The 21,291-nt window shown below is 50.4% G+C and overlaps 1 protein-coding gene across 1 annotated transcript; it reads right to left on the bottom strand.

Moving 5' to 3' along the window:
* Positions 1–2,590: 2,590 nt before the first annotated feature.
* On the bottom strand, positions 2,591–21,285 carry SFT2D2 (SFT2 domain containing 2). Its single transcript, XM_019647427.1, has 8 exons — positions 21,142–21,285; positions 16,154–16,240; positions 15,863–15,948; positions 12,338–12,419; positions 10,920–10,955; positions 10,779–10,837; positions 8,182–8,211; positions 2,591–7,351 (listed from the first exon to the last, which is right to left on the bottom strand). The coding sequence occupies exons 1-8, from the start codon at positions 21,202–21,204 to the stop codon at positions 7,312–7,314; spliced, it is 483 nt and encodes a 160-aa protein (XP_019502972.1). The 5' UTR covers positions 21,205–21,285; the 3' UTR covers positions 2,591–7,311.
* Between the last annotated feature and the right edge of the window lie 6 nt (positions 21,286–21,291).

The raw sequence follows: 21,291 nt of genomic DNA, 5'->3' as shown, positions 1-21,291 counted from the left end.
AAGGAAGTGACACTACAAAATCTTAGTGGAGGAGAGATACAGGAAGTAATAACTGGAAGGGAGCAGACGGGAGCTTTTGAAATGCTGGTAATGTACTATTTCTCGACCTATGTGGTGGTTATACCATCACTTTGCAATAACTCATTGAGCTGTACATTTTTGTTTTACATTTTGTTTCTGTGTTTTATTTTTCAAAATGTTTAAAATAAACGAATTATAAAAAGACTGGCTGAATGAAATGGACAGTTAAATCCAAATTATAACTAACACATCTCTCTCAATAATTTATAGAAGTAGACAAAATCAGTAAGGTTAGAACTTGAACAACACTATCAGACGATTTGACCTAATTGATATTTATAGAACACTCCATCCAACAACTACCAAATACACATTTTCATATACACTTGGGACATCCACCAAGACAGACTATATGCTGGGCCAAAACAAATCCCAATAAATTAAAAAGGATTAAAATCATTTAGAGTATGTTCTCTGACTACAATGGAATTAAATTATAAATCAATAACAGATATTTGGAAAATCCCCAAGTGTTTGAAAGTTAAACACACTTCCACGTAACCAATGGGTCACAGAAGAAATCACGGGAAAATAAGAAAACATTTTTAACTGAATTAAAATGAAAACACAATATATAAATATTTGTGAGATGCAGCTAAAGCAGAGCTTGGAGGGAAATGTACAATATTATACTAGAAAAGGTGAAAGATCTAAAATCAATTACGTAAGTTCCCACCTTAAAAAGCTAGAAGAGTAAGTTACACCCAAGTTCAGTATAAGGAAAGAAATAATAAAGGTAAGAAAATAAATCAATTAAATAAAAAACAGACAACCAATAGTGACAATCAATGAAACCAAAGGGGAGTTTTTTTATTATAAAATATAACACACCACAAAAACGCACACACACCCAAAACACACAGTGCAATCAATGATTTATCCGAGTGAACACACCCTGTAAATACCACTGGATCAAGAAACAGGCCATGAGCAGCAGCACCCAGGTCCCCTGCACACCACACCTCTTCCCAAGCTAACCTTCCAACCCTCCCAAAGTCGTCGCTATCCTAACTTTTACGCAAATAACTTTCTTGCTTGTCATAATTTTACCACTTACGAATGCATCTTTAAAATCTAGAATTTAGTTAGACCTGGTTTTTAACATTCATATGATAACACAGTATGTATTAGATGTGTTTGTTGGCTATTCATGTGTCATGTTTTTGTTAAATGTCTGTGCAAAACTTCTGAATGGAGGTATCTTTCAAATGATCAATAAAATTCATAAATCTCAAGCTAGATTAATCAGAACAAAGAGATGAGGGCTGGCCGAGTGGCGCGTTGGTGAAGAGCTGGCTTGGAACGCCAGCTCTGAGCAGCAGGACCGCCGGTTTGGATCCCACATGAGGGCCAGTGACACTGCGCCCTCTACAGCTAAGATGGTGAACAGCAGCTCAACCTGGAGCTGGGCTGCCGTGAGGCGACAGCGACGGCAACGGCGTAGGCTGCAGTGGGCTGCCATTAGCTATCGTGAGCAGCTGGCAGCTGGCATAAGCTACCGTGAGCTGCCATGAGCCGCTGTGAGTGGCCATCCAATGGCCGGCGAGCAACTGCCTCACCTGGGAAGAGCGCAATGGTAACAACAACATGGGCCAGTGAAGCGACATCCTCCACAACTAGACTGAAGAACGAAAGGACAGCAACTTGTCTGTTCCCCTTCCCCCGATTCTCCAGTGCTGTTCCCTCCCCCAATTCCCCAATAAAATCTTAAAAAAAAAAACAAAAAAAAACCCACCAAAAAACAAAGAGATGAGACACAAATAAACAGTATCTCCAATGAAAGAAGGGGCATCACTACAAATCCTACAGACATGAAATGAATTTTAAAAATTATGAACTTTATGCTAATTTGTCAATCCTAGTTTACGCCAAGTGACCAAACCAGCTAGGTGTGCAGGAATATCCCAAAATAAACACTAAAAATTTCTTACCTTTCAAACACCTTCAAAACTGTCCTTAAGACTCATGGCAATCACTAAGTCATCTGAAAGAGAGGCCTACAAAACATCTTTAAGAGCCTACAGTATGTGCCACCCATTAAGGATTCACATTAAAGACACGGTCTTTTCTTAGTCATATGATCTTCATTAGGTTTAGTGATTCCTGGAAAAACAAACATGAATAAGAGACAACACTAGATTTATTAAAGATCACAATGTTATTATTTATTAAAGGAGAAAAGAAAACAAATGAGAATTTGTGATATTTGGGGGGGGGGGGAAACAGCTTAATTATCAGCAAAATTCTTTCTCTAAAAGGAGTTAGTAAAAAGAACACAATCTTCATTGTATGAAATACAGCCTCAAGGTAGGAAAAGTAGCACATGAGAATATATTGTTGAATATAAAAAGTTCGGTGATGCAATCAACAGCATTCAAAATGAGTTCACTACACAATTACAAAAGCTGATTCATGTTTCTAACGAAGTGTTTTAAAAGCTCATCACATTACAACAGGCACCGTGGTCTGAAGGCATAGAAATTCCCCGTGGGTTTTTTAATGTCCTCACCCCCAACGTCACAATCAGAGTTTACAACAGCAGCAAAAAAATCAAGAGTTCAGAGGGTTTTTTTGTTTTGTTTTCTTCCTCCCCTTGTTCAAAGTGGCTAAGTCAAGCAATTGTATTGAAAAAGGCAAAATAAACACTTTGCATAGCAGAAAGATCCCAAGAGTGAGTGTTCATTAGGACTCACCTTTAGGACATGACCCAAGTACAAGGCTCGGCTGTGCTTAGGGCAAGTTCAGTGTGGACTTCCCCCCACACCCCCTCCTCCCGGTCCCAGGCAGAGAGCAGCACCTGCCCAGATACCTGTCTGTCTGGTCTCACAGGATGACGCACAGGAGTTTCAGTGTAGGCAGCCTGTTTATAGCAAGGAACTTTTGTCCATGACCTTTTTTCTGGTGCTGTTTATTAAAAGCAGTGACATTACTCTGGGGTGAAAGCATACATCAGTATTGTTACAACGCTACAAACTGACCTTGGCTTCAAACAGCCGTGTTTCTCCCATCTAGAGGAGTCACTCTTTCCTGCCTTCAGCTTGTCACGTCCACAGAAAATCCTAGTAGGTGTCTAAGCCCTTTATCAGTTTGTCAGCTCCTGCTGGGAAGGGTGTAATTTTATTGTCCGTTTACTTGAACACTGCCTCTGCTGGTCCCTCTCATGAGCCCTGGAAGGTCTGCCGGTTCTCTGGGAGGCCGCGCTACACACACCTGAGTGTCCAACAGCAGAGCTCGGGGTGCCGGGGACGTGGGAGGTCACCTATGCATTCGGGGTAGAACTGGAAATAGCCAGGAAGTGGAACTAAACACCCCATCTCGAGTAAACTGGGATCAAATAAGCTATACAGCCCTTTCCTCTCTACTCAGCTACAAACTCTCAAGATCTCAGAATTACACAAAATTATGAATCAGAAGTACTTTAATGTCATACAACCGAACTGCCCAATCAACTTTTTAAATAAGAATGTCCAAAAAAACCTGTAAGTCTAAATCTAAAATCTTTTGCAAACATCAAGAGACACACGGATATAAATTTAACTGCAGTGGAAGGTCTACTAGCTTTTTTTTTTAAAAAAAAATGACATCTGCAAAGAAACTGCACTTCTTTAAACATCAAAAAAATTTTAAATTTTAAAATTAAAAAAACTATGCCAAAAATCTAGCAAAGTGGCTTTATAACCCTCAAACACTGATTTGCTGTTTATTTGTTGAAAATGAAGCCTAAGGAGAGGTGGTGAATTTCTAAGTATTTGTAGCTCTGCAGCTGACCCTACTCACAAGTCACCCGAGGACGGAGAAGAGCAGCTGCCCCACAAAGGGACCCACAGCCTCGGGCTACAGCTCAACGTCCTGACTCATTCCACGAAGGCTCAGCATTTGTCACTCCCGGGGAGCTCCCGAAACCAGAGGCAGCCAAACCAGTATCCCCACACCCCTCCTTTGAAGGTATAACCCACTTAATTGTTTTCTAATGGAAGGATCCAAAAGTAATTTTATTTACATGCATTTCGTGATTTTGTGTCTTGCTCCCTGAGCACACACTGATTAGGGTGGAAGGGAGGTGGCACTCAGGTAAGCAGTGCACAGAATCACCGTTAGAGGGTGACAGAGAGCATCTGCAAGCACCCAGTGAGAAGGCTCAACTGGGGAGAGCCCCACCCACCGGCCCTGTCTGTAGGGACAGCAGGGGCACAGCCTCGCCAGCGCCAAAGCGGAGGGTCTTATCCTGAGACAAGAGGAGGGAGGCAGTGAGTTAGCAAATACCCCCCAGTCTCCGGGACACGGGGAGGGGGAGAGGCCTGAGAGCACGGCAGCCGGCCCTCCAGGTGTGGACAGTGGTCCCAGCACGACCCTCAGAGCCAGCAAGTCCAGTCCACGCATGACAGCGGGAAGTAGCACCTCGGGGGAGCACATGTCCCATCCCAAAGAGCCTCCTCCATGGTCCCCTTCACTCCAGAAACACAATGAGCTCTCCTCTACCCAGCAGCAAATGGGGTAGGATGCAAGGCCGGGGAGCAGAAAACGGAGACCACCACCAGCCCCAGGGTCTAACACCCCAACAACACTCCACTCCTCATCTCCCCACGACGCTGCGTGGTAACAGCTTTCAGCAGATTTGAAATGGATTTCTCCCACAGTCCGGCCGACAAAGACAAGTCAGGAAGCAAACAGAGAATAAGCCAGCAGGGGGAGAAATTTAGGAGTCTAAAGATCCTGGAAGGCAGAACCGTCCAAAAGCTGCCAAAGTGTCCTGACTGGAGCCACCTGAGCAAGTGGCCACAGACCACCAGAGCTGGGGCAAAGCAGTAGCATTTGTGCAAGAACCAACGCCCCCTGCTGGTGGGATCTGGCACACACCCCTTACTCTGAGGCCGTTCCTTCTTTTTAGTAACGGAGACAAGACCACTAGACAGCAGTTATTGTGAATATTAAATGAGAACGTGCATGGGACTATCTACAGTGCCAGACACATAGTACTAGATAAGCCTTTCTTACATAAACTAATGGCCAGAAACAGTCACCCTGACACTTTCAATGGTCATCAGTTATTTCTGGGATTAAATAATAGTACCGACTTTTCACTGAGTTACCATTCACCTGTGCTGGGCCCCGTGCTAAGCACCTGACACATGTTTCATTGACATCCTCAACAACCCAGCAGGAATTGTTTTTTCCCGTTATTTTTAAACAGACGAGCAATCTGAGAACCGCAGCGTAAGTAACTCGGTCAACATGACACTAGGATGTGCTACACCGTCACTCACACCCACGTCAGTTTGATTTCAAAGCTTGCATTCATGACCACTACGCTGTACATCCTGGTGACATCTTAACAGGCACCCCTGAGCCCTTTGGAGATCTGAACCATCTCCCAGAGGCACCTGGGATGTGGAAAACTCCACAAAAGCCAGAGGGTAGCATTTCACTTCCCTTCCGAGCTGAAGGCAGATTGGGGGACCTCAGGCTAAGGCAGAGTGTCCTCGACAGCCGAGAAAGGACCTGGGGAGGCTGGGTCCTCCCTCCGCCCCATCAGGCCTGTTCACACCTCCCCAGCTCAGAAGAAAAGGCCGGCCAGTCTGAGGTCTCAGCAGCAGAGGGAGAGAGTTCAGCAATTAGCCACAAGCAAGGAGACAACTGCCTCCAGGTGGGAGGTTCCCCGAGCAACAGCCCAAGTGCACAGCTAGAGCCGGGGAAGCACAGAAAGGCAACCCCAGAGACTTCATCTGTAGGGTGACTGTGGAGCTGCTGCAATGCCAAGGACTCTGGCGAGGAAGACACGACATTCTGGTCGTCAGGCAGCGAGGAGGAGCTAAAAGGAGGCACAGAGAACAACGGAGACCCTGCAGATCCAGGAGGACACGTCCCAAAGGGAGGCTGGGCGGGAGACGGGCAGTGACAGAGACCGGGACCAGAAAAGGCACAGGCTTGGCTGACGCCAACAGGCAACGGTTATAGGAGGTGCCCCCAGAGCCACACCAGGAAACGCGGGGGCTTAAGAGCTTAAAGCTGGGGCACCAGGCTCTGTGCTGCCACCAACTGTGGGTTTGGGTGGACCTGGTGGCCTCTGCGAGGCTTGATGGCCCCTGCTTCGTCACAAGGCCGTGTGAGGACCAGACAAGATCACGGACACAAAGCACTTTGTCTGCTGTTCGGCGTCAGGCTGAGACACGACCGCCCTGCCGCCTGTCACGTCTCGTCTTCTCCCGGTGTCTCCAGCACAGGCTCAAGTGTCAATGCTGGGACTGCGGAAAGGTCACCAGGCAGGTGTGCCTCACTCCCGCTGGCCCCACAGGGGGCTGTCCTTCCACCCACTCTCCCTGGCCCCACTCCAGGAGAGAATGGAAAATAAAATCGGTTTAAAAGCAGACATGTATAAACGAAGAAAAAAAATAGAGCAGAGAACATCAAACATTTTCACCTCCTGTGGGCTGTTGTCCACAAGGAAAAGCAGCCTTTTCTCTGCTGTTTTGTCCCGTCAGCCTCATTCCAGGAGGTCACGAGCACAGTTATGGGGGTGGGTGGGGGGGGAATAAGACAGAGAAACCCAGGAGAAAAAGAGCACCCTGGTGTCAGGAAATCCATTCCACCGTCAGGGGCGGAATCGAGAGTGCGAGTGGAGGGCCGGGGTGCAGACTTGAGAGCACGACCTGGCACCGGAGAGCCCGTCTTCCTAGTCCCTCCCCCGCCAGCCAGGCTCTGCACGGGCTCGTGTGCAGCTGTCGGGACAGGGCCACCTGTCCCCAGACACCAAAACAGAGGCATGTCCACACCGTGTGGGGCAGGGGTGATGGTCTCCAAGCCGAGGGACAGTCTACAAAGTCCCTGTTGACTCCCAACTCTCTCCCTTACGGCTGCACCCCTGCCGTCTCCGATGTGGCTGCTTGTGGTCACCTGGCCATCCCTACCTCCCAGGCCTTATCTGCTGCTTGCTCGACATGGCTTTTATTTATGAGAGTTCAGTGGGACACCATCCAAAGAGAGAAGGGGTACAGGAGGAGATGCCTCCCCGAAACACACAGAGCCCACCCCTCCCACTGTGCTACAGACACGTGGGGCTGGGGACACGTCGCTGCCTCCAAAAGCAATCCGCAAACGTTCAGATGGCGAGAAACACACTGCTGCAAGACGAAAGGCACATATCTGAGAGAGAGAGGTTTGAAGGTATTTACAAAACTGTCCACCGGCTTCCGTCCACAGTGCCTCCCAAAGCTTTGCACAACTGGCTGCATGTTATGCAAGACACGCAGAGAAACACTTCTTTACAGCATCCCTAGGAAGGAAAAACACAAAGATGAATAATGGGAGATCATCACCCCCGGCTCCCGTAAGCGGTAAAGACTCTCCTGCAGATTTCCTGGCACCCAGGGTAGCCCGCTGCAGAGCAGAAAGCCTCGAGGCGGTGGGATCAGCCCTCAACTTCGACATCTATTAGTGGCTTTATCCTGCACAGGTCACTTGTCTTGTGTGAGCCACAAATTTCTCATCTATACAAAGCAAGGGGCTGTCCCTCCCCACGTACCCCACAGACCCGCTGTGGGAATCAGTGCACTGAACTCGGCAGGTATTCACGAAATGATAGAGGCAATGAAAATCAGAGGAAAAGATAAGAGGAAAGTGGAGACTGTCAGACACCAAGAAACTACTCAGGACTGTGCACTTTGTATCCACCAGAATCACAGAACACACTCAGGGCAGCAAGTGACCCACTCACTCGGGCCTGTCCTCATTTCTATGCAAGCGGCACAAGCGTGCCAGGGGCATCTTCTCGGGGCTCTCGCGCACGCGGGGCTCCCGCCACCCGGGGCTCTCACCCGGCCCCACCCCAGGTATCTGCTCCTGGCACGTCATGTGCAGCATGCACGGAAAGACGCCGCCCAGTGAGGTGGCGGGCCCGGGTCCGTGTCCATCGCTGGCTACATAATGGGGGAGAGGGAACCTTAGCTTACTAGTCTATAAAATGGGTACGTAACATCTGCCTAGTTGTCTCAAAGGAGTTTAATAAAGATAAACTAACACGCCCTCTCTGAAAGCACCTACACTAACAGGCTCTAGAGAAACACATCACCAACCCCCAACAACAGAAGCTACAGTCAGTCTTACCTTGCAAATGGTATGAAGGAAAGGCTATACCTACAAAGAGAAACAAACAAAAGATCAAATCAAATGAAAGGAGTGGAGGACGACACAGTGGGGTGGGCTTCTGAGCTGCGGGAACATCTGCAGTGGTTTATCGGAGCCCTTTCCCTCCCTGGGGTGAAGGATGCACACATGCACGCACACATGCGCGTGCACACACGCACACATGCACACACACACACACACATACACACGCGGCGCCCGCACACACACACACACGCTTGCTGTGCCACAAGTATATCTGGAGAGGAGAGGGGAGTGTCATGTAGCCGGAGGAGGAGTGTAACATGGCCAGGTGGAGACAACCCGTCACTTCCAACTCACGGGGCTCCAGCTTTAACCAGATGCACCAGCAGAATCACCTAAAACGGGCAAATTCCAGATACGCAGGAGGCATGGAAGCCGATTCTGAACACCGAACAAAACCCAGACCAGCGTCCTCTAATATTTTACAAATCCTCAACAGACTATAACGTCTACCCTATTGGGATAAAGTTTCTGCTCTGCTCCTGTTAACTTTAAAAGAGATCTATGATTCTTCAAGAACCCATGCTCAACGGCTTCTTGGTGACACCGCTAGCTCAGCCCCCTGCCCAGAAGGGGGCCACGCAGGGAGGAGGCCGTCCGCAGCCCTACGGACCGGGCGTGGTGTGTCAGGCGGGTGTAGGTCGGTCAGCCCTCAGGAAAAGCCCACACGGTCCGAACATGTCAGTGCTGGAGGGGACGCTGCCCTTTGCCTGAGCCCACAGGAAGGCTGAACCTTTGAAAACGGGCTTCGCCATCAGTCCGCAGTCATCCCCCCTCACCCATGGTTTTGCTTTCTCCAATTTCAGTGACCTGCAGTTGGTCAACCATGGTCTGCAATTAAATGGAAAATTCCAGAAACAGATGACGTGTAAGTTTTAAGCTGCGCGCCGCTCTGAGCAGCACGATGAGATCGCATGCTGCCCCACTCCGTCCCGCTCAGGACGCGCATCATCCCTTTGCCCCGCGTCTCCACCTGCCGACACCTCCGCCTGGTAGTCGCCTAGTGATCAGCTCGACTGCAGGACTGGTGTTCACGTCACCCTGATTCTACTTACTAACGACCCCAAAGTGCACGGGTAGCGATGCTGGCAACTCGGACATGACAAAGAGAAGCCACACAGCGCTTCCTTTAAGTGAAGAGGAGGAAGTTCTCGACATAATAAGGTATTTTATCACCTCACGTGATCACAAGGATGAGTACAGTACAATAAGATATTCTGAGAAAGGGAGACCACATTCACATAACTTATTATAGTATATATTGTTATAATTGTTCTATTTTAAGTTGTTAATCCCTTGCTGTACCTAACTTATAAATTAAACTAAAATTGTAGGTAGATTCGTATAGGAAACAACGTAGGATATAGAGGGTTTGGCACTATCCAAGGTTTCAGGCATCCACTGTGGGGGGGGGGGAAGTCTTAGAATGTACCCCCCCCACCCTGGATAAGGGAGAACTGTATAAGCAAAGAAAGGCATGGGTACAAATTTCTGCCCCCAGAAAACAAAAATACAAACCTAAGCCATACACCAGGCCCTTTCAGTTCCTACCACCAAAATGTGCATGTCGTCATATTAACATGGGGACATTCCAAAGAGCATTGTGAAACTGTATTTATTCAAAAGTCCAGAATTACTCAAGGGAGAGATGGGTGCTAAGCCTGCAGTCTCTACGTCCATTTCTACCAAAGAAGAGTACAACTGATTCGTGGATACTTTATGGCTTTCAGTCCCTGTTCTTTATATTAGATAGAGCAAACGTTTTTTTCCCAAAGTACACCAGTCAGATCTCTACTGACACCGTTCTGGCAGACAGCATCCCCTGACAAACTTTGAAAGTATTAATGCTATTGTAATGTCTCAGAAGACAGATCCCATACGGGCCACCACTGCTCTCTCTTTCATGTTGGGATGGCTTCAAAGCGCCACGAGCCTACAGCCCCATTCGTGGTTTCAAATAACCTTTTACTTCTGCGTGGCCCTTGCGTTACAATCCCCGGGCCTTGCTAAAAGGCCTCCAGCGCATACGCTGGTCCTACAGCCCATAGGCACGCTTTCCGGTTCATGTCACTGTTCGTCGTCTCCACTGACAATCTACTCTTTGTCCTTCTGCTAAATGATTCATTCCATCACACATGTAACGCTCATTATTGTTCTGACCACTTTCCTTTCTCTTGAATGTCTTTTGGACTCCCAGCCCGTGTAATACTTCGTTATCCTTGCTCTTACGGGACATGAGTGATTCGATCCTACTTACAACATCTCGAAACCAACCATGAGCCCAGGAAAAACGCTGCAGCAGGCAAACAGCCTCCTAAGGCCATTCAAGACCCCTCATGACACCTGCTGGCAGCGGGCCGAGGGGACCAGCTTTTGTTCTGGGGTCTGACTTCACCTGCATCACTGAGAATTCTCCCACTGGACAGCTTTGATGGTTCCCTAATCCTCTCACCCACACCCTCTGGGATTTGATGGCCTTTGGCTGCGTTAGTCAGAGAGCAACGTGGACGGGCACTGTTTAAAAGGTTACTCACCACGTCAGGGCCAAGGACTGCAAAATGCAGAAGATGAGCGCAAGCCCCTTGTTATGCCACTGAAAGAAAAAGGATAGAGCTCCGTGAGTGGGGTGAGAGCACCAACCACAAAGGGTACGGAAAATTAAAATACACACTTACCCAAAAGGCAGAACACAGGGTGAGCGCAAAACACAACTAGAGAGAGAAAGGATACGCTGAATTAATACAATGACCGTGACAACATGGAAAAATAAAAACTGTAAAGACTTATCGTCCTTGGCAAAGTTACACCGATACTCATCAAACTGCAATAATCAGACGCTGTGACGACCATCGCAGCCACGCACGTATAACACATCCTTCATTTCAGAGCACTTCACCCGCCTGAGCCCACAAAATTAAACAAGCCAACAAGAATTCATGTCCATTGAAAAGAGAAGGATCTTCTTCTACTTTTAAATATTCCCAGCATCTCTCTCTGCCCAGGAAACAAAAATCACATTGCTGGTCCAGCCACATGCCCGTCCATCTTTCCATTCAAACGTGCCAAGGCGGGTTTCACACATACCTCTGTGTTTTAACTCCTGCCCAAACACTCGTCCTGGGCATAGAAAGGGCCGTGCGAGGACAAAGGTTAACATGAGATGTCAATCTCACAAGCAGCAAGCTGGCTCTTGGTTTCTGTGTCACCTAACACTTTCCCCAGGTCCTTTCTTAGGAAGTTCTTTCTACGAGAGACTTGTCCAGGCCACCAGCTCCGTCGGGGACGGGCCGAGGACCCCGCACTGACCATCATGCCTGTCATCTCCATCCTTCCATTCCAGTAACTTCTCAAGAAACATGTCCTAAGTATTCGCTTTGGACTAGCACTGTGCCCAGAGCTCAGAAAGGACACAAAATAAACAGCACACGTGGACCTGGCCTGAGAGAACTGATCAATTTGAACAAGTCAAAGGTATACAAGTGACACTGAGAGTAAAAGTACGTTGCCACTGATAATGACAGTACAAGGACAGAGCGTGTGGTCTGGAATGACCTTGACGGCCACATGGAAGGGAAGGCCTTCTGGGTTCAGAGTACAGGAAGGTCTGACGAGACTGAAGGTCCTCTGGTCGGAGCAGGGAGCAGGGCTGACGGGCCCCGAGGAGACCGGGCCCACTTCAGGAAGAAGGATGAAAACAAATATGATCCTCAACTCAGAGAACATCGAGGGGAAAAGAGCCCACCCTAGGAGACTGAACCCCCCTCGAGAGAATGCACCCTGTGTTTCCGGGTTATTCCCTCCAAGCTCTGCCCGTGTGTGGCTTCACCCATCACCAGGAGGGCGTGCCAACTTGCTCACTACACTTCGGCTAATTGGACACGCAGCGCCCTCTGGGGGTGCTTTCTAGAACTGGCAGTGCCTTAACACCAATGGAAACACAAGGGTGGGGCGGGGGCAAATTATTAGGCTGAAACCGCTCCCTTCCACCATAGCGCTTACAGGCACCTGGTAGAAAGTCAAGGTGAAAGGCAAAATTTCCAACGGCAGAAATAAAACTCCCATCTTAGAAGCCCAGCCGAAAGGCAGACCTTACCAGCACCATGATAGTTGCGATCAAACGGGTGGGCTCGAACATTTTCTTCAGCTGTTTCATTGGTCCCATGAGGAAGACAGTGCTACGAGGCAAATGTACACAAGCCATTGAGACCAGAGCAGAACCACACGAGGCACACCAAGCTGCCTCCCCCGCCCCGCCCCCAAGATTACCCGTGGCAACAACAGCAGTCATATAGCGAACATCTGAAAAGCCCTTACTCTGGCCCTTTTAGTGCCTTATTCTCATTTAATCGATCCACAACTTACTGGGTTGATCACCGGACAATTATCATACTTATTTTACAGGTGAAGAAACCGAGGCCGAGACGGGTTGGTTGCTATCCAAGGCCACCCAGCTAGTAAACGGCAGAGCGAGGCTGAAAGTCCATGTAGGTTTGACTCCAGGCCCCCGCTAGGTGAGAGGACCCCTCTCTGAGAGGGGCCACCTTGCCTCCCTCACAATCTACCCACGAAAACCAACCAACCAACCAGCCAACCAACCAACCTAAAAGACTCAGGTAATTTAAAAGAAAAACCACATCTTACAGGCTTGGGCTGTTTATGATAAAAAGTAGAACATTTCATTTTCCTTCATAATCTGCAGAAAATACTTCTAATGATGATAATAACATCACTTCGGACTTACCGAATGTTTTCTAAATGCCATATATCACATACCTGACCTCACTTCATCCCCTCAACAACTCTGTGAGTCGCGTGTTATCACACTTATTTTAGAGATGAGAAAACGAAGCTCAGAAAGGTTAACTTGACTTACCCAAGGTCACACAGCTAGGAACTTAAGGAGCAGGCACTCAAACCCACACCCGTTAGATTCTAAAACCCCAGGAGACATGCCTGGCGTGCCTTGTGCATGAATGGAGCCCGACAGGCGGCTAGGGAGAGGCTGCACAGATGAAGCAGAGCCTCACGCTTACGGTCCCACGTGTCAGGGCCAGCTTTGTGTTGTGTTTCCCGCCTCCTCACAGAAATGCCCCAGGGGTAGCTTGTTAGAGCCAGGGTTTAATACAAGCCAATCAGCAGATAACATTTGCTACTAGGTGTTCAATAAAAACAAAGATTTAAAAAATAAGTCCACCGGGAGGCCGAGTGGCGCGATGGTTAAGAGCTGGCTTGGGACGCCAGAGGGCCCCAGTTCGGATCCCACATATGAGGGCCAGTGACACTGCCCTCTACAGCTAAGATGCTGAACAACAGCTCAACCTGGAGCTGGGCTGCCGTGAGTCGCTGGCTGCCGGCGTAGGCTGCAGCCCCTGTGGCAGTGGGTTGCCATGGGCTACCGTGTGTAGCCAGCAGCCAGCATGAGTGGCCCTCAAACCGCCGGGAGCAGCCGTCCAGAAGCCGGCGACTGATCTGCCTCACCCGGGAAGAGCGCAATGATGGTGCCAACTTGGGCCAGTGAAGCAACGTCCTCCACAACCAGACTGAAGAACAAAACGACAGCAGCTTGTCTGTTCCCCTTCCCCCAATTCCCCAGCACTGTTCCCATCCCCCCAATTCCTCAATAAAAATCTTTAAAAAAAAAAATAAATAAAATAAAAATTAAAAATAAAAAATAAGTCCACCTCCCCTTTGAAGTGCTGTTAAGTTTAAACTTGAACTCAAGGCTGCAACCTCAGGTCAAGTGTCTGAGCTGAGTGTACTCTTTAGCCAACACTGGACAAGAAGCAATAGCAAAGATTGGTCCTAAAAATTAAGTGCAGCATGTATACAAAAATGTAAGATTATAGGTAAAGCCACCTAGGAAATAATAATTTAATCCCTGGGCAATGCTGCAAAGAGGGAGGCTCCGTTAGGATTTGCTAGTACTTTTGGACTAAACAGCTCACCCATATATTACGCTCAGTCTAGATCCCACATTATCACCTACACTGTCCGCCCAGAGGGAAATCCCCCAATAGTTAGTATGTGAGAGCTTTCCAGGCAAGAATAGGCCTCTCCAGGGACCAGCGTTTTACTATAATATCATTATCTTTAATAAATTTGATTTTAAAAGGTAGCCAGTCATGCACACAATCATTTAGTCAACATTTCCAGCCAGAAACAGAACTAGGATTGGGGACAGTTAGGGACAAGACAGAGGTACAGCCCTTGTCAAGCCGTTTACAGACTTGTAACAAGGCAGTGTAATGAAATGCTAAGTGTGGTGTCACAAATATATATATGGGACATGCAGAGGCCCATATGAAAAGGGAGGTCAGTGATTCTGGAGGGGACGGGGTAATCTGGAGGCTCGGGGAAATGCAGGATGTGCAGCCTGGCTGGGGGAGGCCTGGCTGGGGGTGCACTGGCTGGGGGGTACCCTGGCTGAGGAGTGCGAGAGGCAGACCTCAAGGGCCTCGCCTGTGTGCATGGTGATGGGTACAGACTGCACCTGCAGAGCGGGACCGGGAGCCACTAGGGGGGTTCAGCAGGGCAGTGAATGGCTGGCTTGCAGAGGGGCGATAAAGGAGGCAGGGAACCCACAGAGGACGGCTGCAGTGGTACAGATGAGAAGTGAGGAGGCCAGAGCTAAGAGCAGCTCGGATATCATCTGTTCTGGGAAGCCCTCCCTGGTCCCCGGGTCGGATCAGGCCAGGTCAGGTCAGCTGCCCCTCCCTGAGCATCTCTGTCTCCACATCCTATTATGTTATCAGTTCATATGTCTGTCTGTGAGCTCCACCACCACAGAAGCCAGAGCACACTCTTTGAATGCTCAGAGCCCAGCACGGTGCGTTCCAGGCTCCCCATCGAGCCATGTGAGTCCCTCACTGAGGGACAGCAGCCATGGAGACAAAGAGGGAGGAGCCAGCAGGGTGGACACCAAGCCTCAGTGAGTAATGATGGGGGCGTGGCTTGGACACTCAGGACTCTGAGGCCATTCACGGGGCTACAATGGAAGGGGAGGAAGATGACAGCTCAGGGCCCAGCAGGCCGCTCAGGGAGAAGTCCGGGCATCCCCAGCTGGCAGCAGGACCGGGATTGTCCGCACACTGGTGTGGTTTAAGCATTACAGTGAACGACCTTGACCTGGGGTGGAGGGGGTGGGGGGCGGGCGCAGGGTCTGTGCGCCTGCAGCTCGTGGAATGGGCTGCCCACATCTGGGAGTCGCCCCATCAGTGCCCATGCCAGTCTGAGGTGATCTTATATAAATGAGAACACGTTTCAGCTGCAGCCACTGGCCCGGGGACCTTTCTGAAACCACTGACTCCGTCTCCGGCAGCCGGAAGACCGGAGCGATGAAGAGGGTCATGCTGGGAACCTGGAAGGCTTCATCCACCTCCCCTGGGCCACACGGGTCCCTCACTGCAGAATCACAGCCTGAACGTATTCCCTGCCTCTCCCAGGCGTCTTTCAAAGATAAACTAACAAACATATGCTGAAGTGAGCGCACGGATGGGATGTAGTTTACCTACCTCTTTTCTCCCCAAACCTTTACAACTACGGGGACACCCCCCTCCAGGACAATCCACATCCGTTTCCCCATCTGATAACTGGCTGGGATTAGATTAAAAGCAGTTACCTCCCGATGGATGCGATGTTCCCAAAGGTGTAAAACACTGCGAAGAGGTACAGCCCCTTCCTCGGCACCCAGAGCAGAAGGGTTCCCTGGAAGATAAAGCAGGGGTGTCTGCCCAGGACCACACAGATGGGTCCCCTCCCATCACAGCCACACAGCCAGGACCGCACAGAAACCTGCTCCCCTCCCGGCCCCCTCAGCGCCCTCTCCTCTAATCCACACCGTTAAGAGACAAGGAGGTGGATGGTAGGGAAAGGAGGCGGGGCAAAGCCAGGAGAGGGGCGGGACTCTTACCAGCAGCGAGCAGAGAATTCCTGCACCAAAACACACCGCAAAGCCTTTTACTCGGGTGCTCCAGCTTAACGAAGACGTCTCAGCCACCTGAAATTTAAAACAAGCACGTCACACACATGCAGATGCGTATTCGTCGCCAAAACCAAAGGAAGCACATAGTTAACACGTTAGGCGCCGAGCCTGTTTTGTCTTCCTTTCCGTTTAAGCTCACATTTCACCGATATGCTTTCTCTTCAGTCAGTTGTCTGTGGTTCGTGTTCCAGTGCAGTTTAACATTTTTTTCTTTACCCGTAACAGTGACAATGTCAGTAGAAGAAACGTGTGAAAGCGATTCAAGTGAAATTAGTTTTCCTAATAGAAGAATATAATTTTTTAAATTGTACATCGTCAGTCACCAGTGACTGACGCGGTCCGAACGGAAAGCATAGTGTCAGTCACCGGTGACTGCCACGGCGCTTAACGTGTTAAACTGAGAAACAGTGTGTGGACTGGCCCTGAGGACAGCGGGAACAAAACCCTAGGAGAGCCCGCCCGAGTCATGCGACCGACCGGCGTCTCCATCCGGCTGTGAATCGTCTGTCCTGCAGCCGACCAGAGGACGGACACCTCCAGAGGTGGGGACTCCACCTCAAACACAACCCACTTCACAAAGAGAATGGCAGGACAGCAGGACAGCCCAAGCCATCACAGCAGCCAGGGCAGGCCCAGGCCCACAACCGGAAGGAAGGGCGTGAGCTGGGCCAGGCAGGGGCCCAGCAAGTGGGGAGGAGCAGGGACGACACTCAGGAGGCTGTGAGCCCTGGGCACCGTCTCCTGTGTCTGCCAGCCAAGCTGCAGCGGCTGCTGCTGCCGCCGGAGGGCAAACCCGCCTCAGGACTGTCCCCGAGAGATTCGCCGCTGTGATGCTGGCATCAGCCAAGTCACCCAGGCGTGAGGCAGGTCCCAGTGAATCAGTTACTGCCCTGTTCATCCTGCCTCCCTGTCACTGAGGTTAACCGCTCCCAAGAGCAAAGTGCAGAGGAGACCAACGCTTCCAGAAACACTCTGCTAGATGGGACAGTGAGTAGTTCCCAGGGGTTTTTCCCACATGTCAAAGACGACAGCCCAGGGCCTACACCAGAGACCTTCCTGGTCTGTCACCTGACATACGTTGCCACGGCTGCTCCAAGCAACTCCCAGCACAGGCAGCTGCCACCGAGACCAAAGGCCTTCCCTGCACAGCCGAGGCAGGGCAGCCAGGCCGGTGGCTGTTCACGCAGGGTCAGCTCGCATGGACAGCAGTATCCATCTGGCAACGTGGTGACAGCTTCCGACCACATTCCCAGTGGCTAATGGAGGAAAGGAGGTGGTGGCAGAGGCTGCAGGGGTCACTAGGCCGGCAACTCCCTCAGCCTCCGCTGCTCCCAGCTCAGGACCTGTTTTCCACCCTGTCTCCAAACTTCCTGTCAAACCTGAAGCTTGGAGAGAAGGACCACAGGCTGCGCCAGGTGTGGCAGGCATTGCTACGGGGCTTCGTCTCCACTCAGGAGACAGGTATTTAGGGCAGGTTATCAAAAGGGGCTCTCCTCCTGCCCCATATATTCACACACTGAAAGGGGGCTCACGACACTGCAATACCCCCCGACACACACACACAGGCAGCAGTTGCAGGGATATGTGGCAACACATGACCCCGCTCGGAAAGGCACACTCAGGGACAGTAGCATGCAGTGGAAGCCGGGTGTTAGCACCGGGGAGATGGGCCACCCGGTGCTGTGATAGGAAAACCTCTCCTCCAACATGAGCCAGATGGTGCTGTTATCAGGCTGCCCCTGACACCCAGCCATGGGGTTAGACCCCCTCTGACTAACCTGTTCAACCTCCCACCTAGGACAGAATAAGATCAAAGGCCACCACTCCTAGTCATGCAAGAGCCAAAGAGCTTACCTTGCCAAGGTGGAAGAAAGCGGGGGGCTGCATGTAGGGGAGAAGCGTGACAGCAGGGTTGGAGAGGGTCTGTTGATTGCACTCCTTGGCACCGACAAGGACATTTTAAAAGAGTCAACCTTTTTTTTTTTTTAAAGAGGATAAAGGTTGGGCCAGCCGAGTGGCTCAGTTGGTTAAGAGCATGAGCTCTGAGCAACAGGGTCACCAGTTTGATTCCCACATGGGCCAGGGAGCTGCACCCCAGCTGAGCTGCCAACAAGTGGCAGGCTGGCTCAGCTGGTGAGAGCACATGCTCCTAACAACAAGGTTGTTGGTTCAACTCCCCCATGGGATGGTGGGCTACGCCCCCCTGCAACTAAGATTGAACACGGCACCTTGAGCTGAGCGGCCATGAGCTGCAGACAGGCAGCCGGATGGCGACTGGACTTGGAGCTGAGCTAGCTGCGCCCTCCACAACTAAGGCTGAAGGGCAACAACTTGGCTGTTCCTCTCCCCCGATTCCCCAATACTGTTCCCCTCCCTCAATTCCCAATAAAATCTTTAAAATAATAATAACAAAAAGATAAAGGATAAGTATCAAACTTGAATTGATCCTGGCATTCAGGGCACTAAATAGTCTCAACAGGACGGTGAGAGTCCAGCCCTTGGAAAAATCAAAGTCACTGCCAGGAGGAAGCAGTCTGCTTTCTACCATCGGCTCTACAAGTCTCACAAGCCGAATTCCATCCAAATATCACCCTATTTGCAAAAACGGGGGTTGGGGGGGAGAAAACTTTTCATCATGTTTTTCCACTCTATGTGGTTGCAAGGTTACGGGCAAGGGGACGCTGTTCTTTGACTTCTAACTGGACTCAGGGAAAGTTAAACACTTCTTGCTGCCAATTGATGAAAATAAACTCAAATGGTGTAAAAAGTCTCTCCTCAGTTCACGGTCGCTGGGAACTGTGAGCTTTCTGGAAATGAGAGTCGCTGAAACAGAACCTGGTGAGAATCTGGAGGCCGTGTGCGCACACGCCGTCTGATTGGCAGTTAAGCACAAAGGATCCTTTGACTCCGGGATTTGGAGTGAAGAGGGGTTCTTGCCAAGGAGAAGTAAAGCTAAGAACTGTTCAGGAAGCGGGGCTGGTAACCCAAGGTGAGAAAGGAAAACTGCCTCACTCCTGCACGTTCCAGCCAGGTACCATTCATACCTTCCTTGTCCCTGGGATCCTTTGTAGAAACAAACATAAAACCTGCACTTCTAGAAAGAAGCCCTCTGACACTCAAGATTGGAGGTGTCGTTACGAAGATGAAGTATCAGAAAACTTGTCACAAGGCTACCTGTGATTAGACACAGCCGGGCAATGGTTATAATCACCTGGTTCCCTACGCAGGAGAAACACAACTAGTCGTGCTTTTATTGTTTGCATTAAAAGAAGAAAAGTTCTAAAAAAGCACTCACTTCTGGTGACTTCTGACAGCCTATATGCTGCATGACGTGTACAAACAGGAATCTATGCTCCCAAAGAGGCAACTGACAGCAGCGGTATTTTAGAACAAGAGAAAATCACCTACTCTTTTTAAAATAGATTTACCACATGCCTGAGTTTCCCACACTTTAGAGCCCGACATTGTATCCAACACAGGCAGTCACCATTTTAGGTAAAAGCCACCTCAGCATTTAGTTTTCAATCTGTGCTACATCGTCCACGCTTGAGGGTATCTCCGTTGCTTCATAATTATTTTCGAAATATATAATGTCTGCATCACCCCGCTGTCAACACCCCTCCCCTCGAAAAACTTCAGGAAGGCAAAGTGTCCCCATGGGACTCCCAGCTGCTCATAAAAGCTAATGACAGACTACGGGACATAAAGCTTTAGAGAAGCAGGACTGTCAACCGCCTAAGTTTTCTTAGGCCCAGGCTGAGGTCTGTCTTCCAGGCTCCTAATAGAAGCCAGAAATCAGAACAAAGAACTCGTGAAATTAATCCTGAGCCTTGGCCAATTAACAAAGGCAACCAATGAAAAGGAACTCACCGAGATGATTCGAACTGATAAAAAAAAAAGGTAAACCCAAAAAAAGTTAAACCTCAATGTCTACACTACTCGATTCCTACAGGGCCACTTCTTCAAAGTGAAGATGCGGAGTATGTTCTGGCGTTCTCTGAGATTTCAGAGGGGTGGAGGTACCAGCATCCTACAAAACTCAGAATAAAATCAGCAACCCCAAGAACGGGTGAGAGAAGCATCCAGAAAACCACCAGAGGCACTGATTAAAAGGAGAGGAAAATCCTCAGCTGACAGATGGGGAAATTGAGGCCCTGTCAAATACACACCAACAAAGTACAAAGAGATGTTATTTTGTCAGCCAGGAACAAAAAGACAAACACAAAAGCAAAAAGCACACAACACAGGCAATAAGCATTCTGTGCGGCTCTAGAACACGGAACATTCGTGCCCAGATTTCTGCTCGACCAAAACCTTTCTAATAAAACACAAACAAACATGCAGACAGTGTCAGGAGGCCTTGGGCGTCCGCGGTGTCCGCGTGCAGACGGCGTGGGCAGAGAAACCAGAGGCGGTCCCCGCCCTCGGGAGTTTCGCGGCGGAGACGGTTTACACAACAACAGGACATGTGCACAGGCCGGGTGCAAGCGTCACACCCACAACCTCCACTAGGCAGGGACGCGGCGCGGGGCACCGGCCCAGCCCGGCGCTCGAACGCCCTCTCCCGGGTCCGCAGGCCCCGGGCCGCCCTCCAGCCCCCGGGATGTCGCCACCACCCGCACAAGTTTCGCTCCAGCGCCGCCCTCTCTGTGCGGGGGGGATGGGGCGCAAGACACTAGTAAACAAGACGCCGAGAGCCGGTGCCCAGGGCGCGGGCCCGGTCCTGGGGGCTGCGCAGCGCGAGCGGGGTCCGCGCGGAGCCCCGGCGGGGATGGGGCGCGCGGGGCGGGGACGGGTGGGGGCAGCGCTGCTTTCCAGGAAACCCTGGAAGTCCGGCTCGGCTTCCCGCGGCGAGCAGCCGGCGCGCCCCAGGCCCCCGCGCGCCTCCGCGGCGGCCGGGCTGGGGGCTCGCTCACCTCGGCCAGGCCGCCCCGGTCCTCGCTGTCCTGCCCGCTCAGCACTTTCTTCAGTTTGTCCATCCTGAGCCCGTCCGCGCCGCTGCGGCCCCTCGGCCGCCGCCTGTTGCGCTGCTCGGTCCACGGACCTTCCGGGTGCGCCGCCCGCCG

The sequence above is a fragment of the Hipposideros armiger genome, unplaced genomic scaffold, assembly GCF_001890085.2.
Source record: "Hipposideros armiger isolate ML-2016 unplaced genomic scaffold, ASM189008v1 scaffold_6, whole genome shotgun sequence".
NCBI classification, from domain to species: domain Eukaryota; kingdom Metazoa; phylum Chordata; class Mammalia; order Chiroptera; family Hipposideridae; genus Hipposideros; species Hipposideros armiger.
The sequence above is the reverse complement of the archived record's forward strand: the minus strand, read 5'-3'. Positions and strand labels throughout refer to the sequence as shown.